The sequence below is a fragment of the Medicago truncatula genome, chromosome 2 (genome assembly GCF_003473485.1).
Source record: "Medicago truncatula cultivar Jemalong A17 chromosome 2, MtrunA17r5.0-ANR, whole genome shotgun sequence".
NCBI classification, from domain to species: Eukaryota; Viridiplantae; Streptophyta; class Magnoliopsida; order Fabales; family Fabaceae; genus Medicago; species Medicago truncatula.
In genome coordinates, this window is record NC_053043.1 from 45,371,298 (window position 1) to 45,383,033 (window position 11,736).

Consider the following 11,736-nt stretch of genomic DNA (forward strand, 5'->3'; position numbering starts at 1 on the left):
AACGACCATGTCAGCATGTTGGATGGAGGAAATTAACGGAGGGGGTATTTGACTGACGTTTGATAATTTCAGAGGATTTTTGAAATTTTGCAAAATTCAAATTTTTTTTTTGACAAAAACTACAATTTCAAAAGGATAATTGACTATTTACTCGTATACACTCCAATCGCCTTATCGGCGCATGAGGACTCTTTTCCGGGAACTACTCCTCTCGAATATAATCCTTCCAAGCAAGTATACCCCACACAATCAAATTTCAACGCCACAAAAACCTCTCTCCCATCGAAGTCGCGCGTGACCAACAACAGCCTAACCAACGTCACTTCATTCGTGCGATTGTCACACGCTCGAAACAATCGCGTGAATCCGAAAACCCAAAGTTTTGCGCTATTATACTTCTCGTGTTAGATTTTGCGGTACACCCTCAAACGCGTTTTCACCGATCCACACGGACGATACACCGTTTGTAGAGAGAGAAATACCGATAATTCTAGAGAGAGAAAGCTCGTTTCGATTCTAGAGAAGAGAGAGAGAGAGAGTGTTCGAGATCTGATACAGAGTGAAGGTAACTCTACTCTGCGTGTTTCATTCTTCTTGTTTTTTTTTTTTTTTTCGATTTTTTTTGTTGAAATTGATCGGTGAAAAACCCTAAAATTTTCTGATTCTTCTTCACGGGGTTTGATTTGTTCAATTTTGGTTCAATTAAACCCTAGATTTGAATTCTAAAATTTTCTAGGGTTTGGAGTTGTTTTTTGGTGAGGGAAAATTAGAATTAGGGTTTTGAATGAATGGATTCGGGGACTGTAGTTGAAGATAAGGTAGTTAGAGAGATACAGAGATACTCGGAGGGGAAAGTATACACGAGAAAAGTTTTCAAAGTTTCAGAGGATAAAGTTAATTCCTTGAAAGTTGATCATTCAGAGGATAAAGTTAATTCCTTGAAAGTTGATCCTCATACTCATTCTGGTGCTACCACCGCCACCGTCACTGTTGATGGGACGAAGGATAACGGGAATAATGTTTCGGCTCAACAGTTGGATAGTGTTTTGGTTCCAGAGGATGGGAATTCGGCTCTGCCAGTTGTGAATTCTAGGTTGGAAGTGGTTTCTGAAGATTCGTCCAGTTTGTATCGTAAGCAAGATGAGCATTTTAGTCTTGATGTTGTTCAGCTGGAAGATGGTAATGATTTGTTTGAACCAGCTTTAAGATGTAATGATAAGAAGGAGTTGGAGAATGGTGTTAAGAATGGACTGGCTTCACGGTCGAAGCAAGAGATGCGGGAGATTAAGAGGAAGCTTGAGGGCGACCTTGAAACGGTGAGGTCTTTGGTGATTAGGATTGAAGAGAAACAACGGATGGCTGGGAGGTTTGGTGGTGGTTTGAATGTGTCTGTGGATCGGTATAGGGTTGATAATGGGAGTGGAGCTAAGCGCGCTCACTCTGAGGTAGCTTCTGCAGGTGTTCCAAGAGAGGCTAATAGGTTTACACGCCAGTTAAGTGTAATGGTGTTAGAGAATGGTCACGGGATTAGTGAAAGCGTTGAGAAGGAGAAGAGAACACCGAAGGCGAACCAGTTCTATTCCAATTCGGAATTCTTGCTTGCGAAAGATAAGTTTCCGCCTGCAGAGAGTAACAAGAAGTCAAAATCACATGGAAAGAAGCATGGCGTTGGAGAAATGGGACATGGATTTGGGATAGTATCGAAGTATTTGAAGAACTGTAGCTCATTGCTTGAAAAGTTGATGAAACACAAGCACGGTTGGGTGTTTAATACTCCAGTGGATGTTGAACGTCTTGGTTTGCATGATTATTTTATCATCATCTCACAGCCGATGGACTTGGGTACTGTGAAGTCGAGGCTGAGCAAGAATTGGTACAAATCACCAAAGGAGTTTGCGGAGGATGTGAGACTTACTTTTCGTAATGCCATGACATATAATCCTAAAGGGCAAGATGTTCATGTAATGGCGGAGGAGCTATCGGCATTATTCGAGGAAAGATGGGCCATTATAGAGTCGCATTACAATCATGAGATGAGGTATGGCATGGATTATGGGCCCGCTATTTCTGCACCTTCACCTCTGTCTAGAAAGGCTCATGCTTTCCGGCCACCGCCTCTTGACATGAGAAGGATTGATAGATCAGATTCAATAACAAAACCTCCAAATCCCATGAGTTTGACTCGTTCTGCTCGAACTCCTGCTCCAAAAAAGCCGAAGGCAAACGATCCTGATAAAAGAGACATGACATACTATGAAAAGCAAAAACTTAGCACACATCTTCAGAATCTACCACCTGATAAACTAGATGCTATTGTACAGATCATTAAGAAACAAAATTCGGCACTTTCCCAACATGATGACGAAATTGAAGTGGACATTGATAGCGTGGATGCAGAGACTCTTTGGGAGCTTGATAGATATGTTACCAACTATAAGAAAAGTTTGAGCAAATACAAGAGGAAGGCCGAACTTGCGATTCAAGCTAGAGCAGAAGCTGAGCGAATTGCCCAGCAGAAGGTAAAATTGACAATGTCAACGTTTAATATCCATTGTCTTCTTTTGGAAATGCTTGTTACTAATTGAAGTTATTCGATGCTTCCTGTAGAGCCAAGAACCACCAGTTATAGTTGAGGCCCCGAGAGAAAGACAAGCAGGTATGGCCGCTTGTGGACTATTATTGTTGATCTCTTTTCATCATTCATCAATTAAATTAATTGAAATATTTTGTCTGCTTGATTCTGAGCAGATGAAAGAAATGATCCCTCATCCTTGCCTGTGCAAGGGGAAATTCGAGTAGATAATGGGAGTAAGACAAGTAGTTCAAGCAGCTCAAGCAGTGATTCTGGCTCTTCATCTAGTGGTATAGTAAATAATTATTTAATAGATATCTGTCCCATAATTTATTGTTATACAAGGTCAATCTCGCTTATACTTTAATATCTGATATTAATGTGCTTTGGCAGATTCTGATAGTGATAGTTCCTCAGCATCCGGGTCTGATGCAGGGTCACAATGAACCTAAATACCTCCCGTAAGGTAAAATCACAAACTTCAATTTTTTTATCTCGTTATATGCTCTTCTTGTTGTCTTGTATGTTTTCTTCATCAAATTGTCTGTGCTTCTTGCTTTTGATTACATAGAGGTATATATGTGTTATCTTCAAGATGTGAGGTTGAGTGCATTTCTATTTTTCTAGTTCACCAGGCTCGTTATGTGTTATACTGCTTACTAAGCCAGTTAAGTTTACATCTACGTATTGGAATTTGGATATTTAAAGGTTTAGCATTTAGATCGACATTTATCCTTTTATGGCTTGTGTCAGAATTAGGAAATATTTGATGCTAGTTCTATTGAATTTGATGCTTATTCATTTTGAATTTTTTTTCTCTTGTTAGTTTTTAGCATTCTTTTTTACTTTCTTTATCTTGTGTTTTTAGCTGTTAAACAGTGTTGTTATAGTCTCTTGTAGGTTTGTCGTTTTGAAGTATTAAATGTGAAGATCTTATGCTTTTACGGGTCTGCTTTACTGTGTACACATTTTATGGCATAGCCTGTGTACACATTTTAACTTGGTATTGTATATGCTTGCATATATGAATTGTTATTGCGCCATGCTGATGACATGCGCTTTAGTTGTCCAACATAAGTGTAATTAGTGTTTATCTTGTAATAAAGAGATTAGTGGAAGATTGCACTGTTGTTAAAATATCAAACAAATAACACCTGCAACAAAATTCTTGAAGTATATTCCATTGAAAAGCAACTAATGGTAGTGTGTGAACTGTGAAATGAGAGCCATAGTTACCAATCCCAGGTAGTGGCATGGTGTGGCCAATCTAAAATACACTGTAGTGGGATAGCAGAGAGCGGGATTACTGCTATTCTCTCTTCAATGGGAAATAACTCATGTTTCAGGACCTATATAAACAGTCATAATACTCTAGCAAAACGTACAAGCAGATAACAATTAAAGTCAAGGCAATAAAGAGCTGTTTGTTGTGGAGCTATTTCTGTGTAGTTCGGAGGAAGATGCATTGCTACGTCAATGAAGAGGATAACAGATAGTCAGGGAAAAAACAAACAAAATAGAGCTTCTGGGAGGGAGGGAGAGAGAGCAACAGAGCAGAAAAAGCTAGCAGAAGAAAAGAAAAGAAAGAAGAGGGAGAGTGGGTTCCAACCTGCGCTGAAGTGAGCAGAGAGGAGTAAAGAAAAGAAAGGAGAGTGGGACTCCAACCTTCAGCGAAGTGGGCAGAGAGTGGAGTGGTTTCACCAGGAAGCAACAGTTGGTGGCCGGAAAACAATGGCTGCTGACTGGGTAGTTGTCAAAGGCTGGGTTGTGCAACTTGTGTGTTTCAAGGACCGCCTCCATGGAGGAAGGATGCTGCCCTTGTGAGAAAAGGAGTGTTGGTTGGTGCTTTTTATTCCTTTCCTTGAAGCTTGAATGCTACAAAAACCTCAAACTACACCCAGTCACCATCTGTATTCTTAAAATTGAAGGGGATTTCAGGGTTTTTGTATTGGTCAAAAGCCTGCTCCTCAATAATGCTTTGCTGCTAGTGGACAGTTGATAACTATGATGGGAACATATTCTTGCTCTCATACTGATAGGTATCCAAACACCTGAGGTGTCCTCTCTTAAAGTTAAAATTTAGCTATCAAGGAGAAGAACCAAACCAATTAAATACTCCATTGATCACCCCATTATATTTGATTTGGAACTTAGGCACACCACAATACCCAAGTCTATCATAGCACCGCCCCTATGAGATGACGTCCTACCCGTTAAACTCTACAATGCTTTATCCGACCTTTCCAGTGATCCCTTCCATACCCTTTTCTGAGATACCAGCAACCTTGATACCAATTGATAAATATCAAAGCACTTTGAAAATCCTCCCTTAAAAGTTAGCTATCAAGGGTAGAACCAACCCACTTCAATACGTTATGGATTCTGGAGCATCCCAATCACATCTCATAATTCTCTGTTTAGTTTGGCCGCTGGAAGTGAAACTAACTATTTGTGCAGGGTTTGTTAGGGATGCATAGTTTAAGGTTACACCGGTTGCACTTACTGTAGTACTACTTTTTTTTTTCTTTTTCATTTTATGTTGGTATTTTCACTACCCTTATTAGCTGTACACCTACTGTCATAATTAGAGTTTGTCATTGATTTTGAAATGCTAGTTTCTTTTATTTGTGACCAACTTACTATACATTCTTGATGGTATGTTGTTTGCTTTGCTTATTAAATTGTGTCTAGCACTTCTATGTGTTCCAATTTTAACTAGATATGAACAGAAGTGCATTAGTATAACTATATCGATGGATATTTAATAACATCTTTATCTCATAGTTATTTTCCGAGCCTCCAAAAGGTATTACAAATAGTAGCATTTTTCCCTGTATTACACTTTCAGATCTGTATACAATACCTTTATTTACCTGGATGATACAAGTAGTTTGTTTTCATTGCTCGTCCCATCTTGTTGAAATTGTTAATTTATGTGATAATTGTCTGAACTGCTTATTTTACAACGTAACTTTGTGTTGGAACTGATCCTCTTAATGCATTTTAAAACTTCAAATTGAGCAAATCAATAGATCATTTTGCTACTCCTAAAAAGTGCCAACTAACTACTACTAACTTTTCTTTTCCTTTTGATTTCAAATGGCAGATGTCAGATATTTAGATTAGATAGTGTTGCGATGCTTGTCTAGTTGATTCTTTTGAAGCTTCCAGATTATGGATCTGAATTTGGCATTTGGTTTGTAGAGGAAGCTTCTGAAGGTGACTGTGATCTCCTAATGTGCAGTAGATGATCTTTTTCTCTCATTACATAAAACTGTTGATCCTTTGCAATTTATGGCCTTATTTGCGAAAGCAGATCCTTTGCAATTTATGGCCTTATTTTCGAAAGCATGCTCTTGTATAATATTTTGTAGAATATGAAGATAATTAGATAGTTTTTTTGTAGGAGTGTACAATGTACATCGCTAACTACTGTTGACTACTTACTACTCATGAAGTTCCATTGATGAATTGTTATTTTGTGCTGGCAAATTCAGGATTCTAGGTGTTGTATCAAAGAAAAATTGTAATTCCAAGTTCTTCAAGTCATTATTGGTTTACATGAAATCTTATTCCGTACAGTATTACTTTTCATATATTTAAGGAAGTTCACTTTCATCCTATGGTTTTGGGATATCTCCAGAACAACTCAGCTGCGGGCCTATCATACTGCTGCTGTGCATCAAGGACGTGTGAAGCCTTTGAATTTGGTTATTTGCGAATTAAAAGTGTGATGTAGCCCTGTCTGTTATAGGATTTTTTTTTTTAAATCATATTTTTTCCAAACAAAATAATTTTTACAAGTTTTCGTTTATTTGTCACAAACTTAAAAAAAAAAAAAAGAGAGATTCTTAAGAGAAAAAATAACTAATATTATTTTTTGAATTAGAAGTTTTTTCAAGCAGCCTCGTCGGGTTTAGCTCAGTTGGTAGCGATACTGCATATTATATGCAGGGACTGTGTTCAAACTCTGGACACCTCATTTCTTCACATTTAAATAAGTTTTTTTTTTTTTTTTTTTTTTTCTCTTTTCTGAAAGAGTAAATGTGTGAGTTCTAGTCATTAAATTATTTGACAAAAAATAATGATTATTGTTTATATTCTTTAACAAAAAGGGTTCTAATTCTCTTCGACGGGGTTGTACAAATTGCTCAAAGTACCTAACGAACATAAGTTTTTTGATAGGTGTTTTTCATGCCTTTGAATTCAATAGTCACTTGGCCTATCCACGCATCAAGTCACACATTGAATAGTTAAGACTCTTAGGGTCTGTTTGGTGCGCATGATAGAGAGACAGGATATCATATCCTATCTCAATCTTCTGTTTGGTGCAGCAATGAGATAAGATAAATTATTCCTTTTACTTATCTTATCTTATCACTCCTTTGCATTTTCTATCCTAAGTTTAAGCTGGGTTAAAATTAACCTATTTAGTTTGACAAAATAAATCATTATTTTACCCTCATCCTTCTTGAACCTCTATATAATAATTATTCATCCATTCCTATTATCTTCTTCTTCCTCTTTTTTTCTAAATTCTCCAATTTTATTATCGATTTCAATTTTTTTATAGATTCTGTTTTTTTTTGGACTTCTATTTTTATTTATCAATTTCTATTCGTTCTAGTTTTTTGTTTATGGTTTCTATTCCTTCAATTTTTTGTTTATCATGATCAATTTCTATTCCTTCTATCTTTCGGTATGTTGTCGATAATCATTTTGAAAATTCAATTTGTTAAATTCATCTTTTTTTTTTTTATCGATTTGTCTTCCTTTTTATCTTTTAAATTCATCTTCTTTTTTTATGGATTCTTTTTTTTGGTAATAAAAGGGAAGAAGAAAAAAAAAGGAAAAAAAAAAAAAACAGAGAAGCTAAAAAAGACCCATACTAGGGTCGAACAAATTCAACATCTATTGCATCTGCTAAGAGGATAGAGGCCATATCAGAAGGGGCTTCATTCAAAATAACAAGGCTACTATCACTAAAAGCACCCTTTTTTATGGATTTGAATTTCCTCTTCTTTTATTTTTAGATTTCTATTCTTTAATTTTTTTCTTTTCAGATTCCTTTTAATTTTGTTTTTTTTATGGCCATGGATTTCAATTTTTTCATCTATTCTGTGATGTTGTTATAAAATGTATAATATGAAAATCTATTAAAAATGTTATTGATTATAATGGATAATTTTGTAATTTAATATGATAAAATATTGTTATCCTGATGCTTATTACATTTGAAAAATCACAAATATCCATACTTATATTTTTAAATCTATATAAAAGAAATTATATAAAATATTGTTTATAAAATAACTGGACAAACAATGCATTATGCATGCTAATTAAATTTTCTTTCGTTTGGGTTACAATTTGATGTCTAGTTTTGATATTGAAACATCATTTCCCTCCCATGTTTGGTTCTATCGTTCTTTCCACCACTGACCCTCTTGAAAATGGATTTCACTTGGGTAAGTTAGCTTTTTTATGACATTAGTGTATTTTAGATAAGAGAAAATGATAGATATATGATTAAAACAGAACAGAATGATTGACTAACAGAGAAATATGAACAATGCCACTAAAAAGTATGTCACCTTAAGTGTTATCCTCATCTAAACAAATGTAATAATACACCAAAGAAATTTTTATGATACAAATATCAAATGTGAAGTTCCATGAGAGATATTTGATGAAAGCATGAAGGAAGTGTGAGGCTCTAGTATTGCAATGCAGCGTCTGAAACTCACAACGTTGAGACTCTCACCCTTACATTTCTCTCTCACTTCCTTCAAACCTATAAGATGTTTCTCTTCTTCAACCATTTCTCCCTGGTCTGGTCTCCATTCATGGCGAAACAGTCCTCTCAACCAAAATCGCAAGTGGGGTCCACTTTCTCCTCAACCCGAACCTAATCTCCATGATTCTCCATTCGGAGAAGCTTCTTCATTGGCTGAGTTTGGTTCTATTGTTCTTTCCACCACTGACCCTCTTGAAAAGTCTCGTCTCTCCCATATTGCTTTCTCCCTCTGGCTCCGCGGTGATCTTCCTCTTGGTCAGTCAGACCCTCCTTCTCGACCAGCCCGACCCGATAAGCCTGAACTGGTTTGTTCACTCTTCTGCACACCACGTGTTTGTTTTAATTTTTGATAACCCATTAGATGCATGATTTGCCTAAGATACAGATAACTATGGTAAGATGCATAATGAATTGGTTTTCTTTGATTTCAGGTTTCTACTAAGGAAATTCCTGCTCCTAAAAACTCGGGTTTGCCTTTGAATGCTTATTTGCTTCATAATCTAGCACATGTGGAGCTCAATGCAATTGATTTGGCTTGGGATACTGTTGTTCGATTTTCTCCCTATAGTGATGTTCTTGGGGAGGGGTTCTTTGCTGATTTTGCTCATGTTGCTGATGACGAGAGTCGCCACTTCTCTTGGTGTTCACAGAGGCTTGCTGAACTGGGTTTCAAGTAAGGGCAATTTAGTTTTTACTTCATTGTGGCCAAAGCTAGTTGATTGTGCTGAAATTTATTTTTGGTTGTCTTTTCCAACTAGATATGGAGATATGCCAGCTCACAATTTGCTATGGAAGGAATGTGAGAAGTCATCAGACAATGTTGCTGCTCGTTTGGCAGTGATCCCATTAGTCCAGGTAACTCCCTCCCAAGCATGCCTCCAATCTTTCATTTAGGTCTCGAGTAGAAGTTTTCCGGTACATTGTTGTCGGGGTATCATTTGGAGAGAAAATGCATAATAAATATGTTGATGCAGCTATTTTCACGAGTCTGTAATTCATTTTTGTTTGAGTGTCAGTTATAAAATATGTGGTGACTGGTGAGTGGAAATACTCATACTGAGTAGAGCCCAAGCTGTTGATTCATTTAGACTTTGTTGTCGATTATAATAGCATTTTATTTCATGTGTCAGTTGAAAGTGATGTATTAGTACTGAAAATGTCTGGGCAGAGTGTATTTTGTTTAAGGTTTCTAGAGGAAATTTCTGAAAAATTTGTCTGGGCAGTGTGTATTTTGGTGAAGGATTCTAGAGGAAATTTTTAGATGCAACATGATCATATCAAGGCTCATTGATTCTTGTTTGAAGTATGATGATTGACTTGAGTCTACACGCATTTATGCATAACATTTTTGTTGACTTTGCATCTTACTTTTCCGTTTTCACAAGGTATATTACTATTACCTTTCTAGGATTGGGGATTTATTTTTTTCTTTTTTGGTAAACCAAGGTATCTTCTGCATTGAACTAATCCCTAGAGGGTAGAGGGATCCATTTTAAGGGTTGACTTCTCCCAACAAATGTTTTTCCTACACACTGGTCATGGATCAAACCCTGGACCAAATGTTTAAGGGACCAAATATCTGCCACTTGTGCAACACTATGTTGGTTGGGAGAAGTTTTTAGTAAAATACTAAAATGATTTAAACTGCTCTGTCTCAGTATAGGTGTTACTTGCCAGAGACATATAAGCTTTGAATTATGTGATCTTGATCTTCTAATTGTACGTATTTATTTATTTATTTATTTATTTTGCTATTTAGGAGGCTAGAGGCCTTGATGCTGGGCCACGCTTGGTGCAAAAATTAGTTGGATTTGGAGATAACAGGACATCTAAAATTGTGGCTAAAATTGCTGAAGAGGAAGTTGCACATGTAGCAGTTGGGCTCTACTGGTTTCTTTCTGTCTGTCAAAAAATGGGGCGTGCCCCCGACTTTACTTTTAAAGGTTGGGAAGCCTGTTTAACAGCCAGCTTATCTGCTTACATACCATCATACTGAAGGTTATCAAGCTCAACATGAAACTTTTCTATAACCCTGCAGATTTGCTAAAGGAATACAATGTAGAACTAAAGGGTCCCTTCAATTATGTGGCTCGAGAAGAAGCAGGCATTCCCCGTGATTGGTAAGAAACTCTGTATAGTAGTTGTTGGTTCATGTCATACGACATAATTGAAATTTCCATCCCATTGCTTTCATTTTGATCTTACACTTTTTTAATTGTCTCGTTTCTCTTTTCTAGGTACGATTCACCATCAACTAGCAATCAGGACAAGAAAAACAAAGATGATAATAAAGAAAAGCTCTCTGAAGTAAGTGACAATCATCTTGGCTATTCCTGTAACCAGGAACAGAGCTACGTCGGATTTTCATCCGTAGAAAATTTGTGTTTAAACCAAACAGTCACAAATATTGTCTCAAACAAAATTGACTTGTCGGATTTTCAAAGAAACGAGAATTCGTTTCTTTGACAAACATCATCATTAACTACAACACTTGCAACGGCATTATGATCATCACCATAATTGACTTGTCGCCTTAAACTCTATAAATTGCTTACTAAACCCCTCCTAAAAACTCTGCCTCCGTCTCGGCCTGTGATTTGTTATTTCAATTCCAAACTGTTCTATCTATTTGGTTTTACATTGATGCATATGGATGTGGTGTTTCAGGTTTATGAGAGGGTTGCTACCATCATTGCCATGGAAAGGGAGAATTCAAGCTAGACAATGCCCCCTGAATGATCTAGGCACGGCATTTTCTTTTTTCAACCGAAGATATTGGCTGATATTGGAGCATGTCTCCCAAATCGCCGACAAGCCTATGACAAAAGTATAGTGATGAGTTTAGTGATGCAATTATTTCATTCACAACATTGTCAACTTTGACTCCAAGTGCTGATTCAAATTCCAAAATTCATTTGTCCCACGCATCCACATTTGATGAGAAGCGAGGCCAAAAGGAAGTGACACAATTAGTATTTACTTTGCGTACATACAAATTATACCAGCTGTTGCCTGTTTACGCCGTCAGTATGGACATTGATGTAAATACATAATTCTTTGAATGTCTAAGAGTATCTCGAATGAAAATTTTAAGAAACTCATTTTAAGTCTTTAATTGTGTCAATTATTACATGCCAACTCAATTTTATGACGCCCTTCGCATCCTGGGTAATTCAATTTTATGATGCTCTAAATTTTCATTCAAATGAGAATTCATATCACTGGGTATTCTCTTATGCTTTGACACTATCAAATGCACAAAGAGATGTTATTTTAAAACCCATGGAATTCTCTCAAAGTTCCTTTGATATGGCACTAAATTTTTTAAACTCAAACTCACATGTGGCAAACCAAAATCATATTCTGT

At 36.6% G+C, this 11,736-nt stretch overlaps 2 protein-coding genes across 2 annotated transcripts; both read left to right on the plus strand.

Annotated features, from left to right (window-relative positions):
- Positions 1 to 413: 413 nt before the first annotated feature.
- LOC25487765 (transcription factor GTE4) lies at positions 414 to 6,139 on the plus strand. The gene is made up of 5 exons (XM_013609764.3): positions 414 to 2,519; positions 2,608 to 2,656; positions 2,749 to 2,862; positions 2,966 to 3,038; positions 5,679 to 6,139. Exons 1-4 carry the CDS (start codon positions 789 to 791, stop codon positions 3,016 to 3,018), a joined length of 1,947 nt encoding a protein of 648 aa, XP_013465218.1. The 5' UTR covers positions 414 to 788; the 3' UTR covers positions 3,019 to 3,038; positions 5,679 to 6,139.
- A 1,997-nt stretch (positions 6,140 to 8,136) lies between these two features.
- LOC25487766 (uncharacterized protein HI_0077) lies at positions 8,137 to 11,466 on the plus strand. Its single transcript, XM_013609766.3, has 7 exons — positions 8,137 to 8,674; positions 8,801 to 9,042; positions 9,128 to 9,224; positions 10,129 to 10,312; positions 10,408 to 10,489; positions 10,607 to 10,676; positions 11,037 to 11,466. The coding sequence occupies exons 1-7, from the start codon at positions 8,300 to 8,302 to the stop codon at positions 11,088 to 11,090; spliced, it is 1,104 nt and encodes a 367-aa protein (XP_013465220.1). The 5' UTR covers positions 8,137 to 8,299; the 3' UTR covers positions 11,091 to 11,466.
- Positions 11,467 to 11,736: the final 270 nt, after the last annotated feature.

Bases quoted from the DNA above. Each gene is read 5' to 3' on its own strand.
- LOC25487766 (XM_013609766.3), top strand. From the start codon at position 8,300: ATGCAGCGTCTGAAACTCACAACGTTGAGACTCTCACCCTTACATTTC. The intron at 8,675-8,800 runs GTTTGTTCACTC...CTTTGATTTCAG, and splicing joins GACCCGATAAGCCTGAACTG to GTTTCTACTAAGGAAATTCC. The intron at 10,490-10,606 runs GTAAGAAACTCT...TCTCTTTTCTAG, and splicing joins GCAGGCATTCCCCGTGATTG to GTACGATTCACCATCAACTA.
- LOC25487765 (XM_013609764.3), top strand. From the start codon at position 789: ATGGATTCGGGGACTGTAGTTGAAGATAAGGTAGTTAGAGAGATACAG. The intron at 2,657-2,748 runs GTATGGCCGCTT...GATTCTGAGCAG, and splicing joins CCCGAGAGAAAGACAAGCAG to ATGAAAGAAATGATCCCTCA. The intron at 2,863-2,965 runs GTATAGTAAATA...GTGCTTTGGCAG, and splicing joins TTCTGGCTCTTCATCTAGTG to ATTCTGATAGTGATAGTTCC.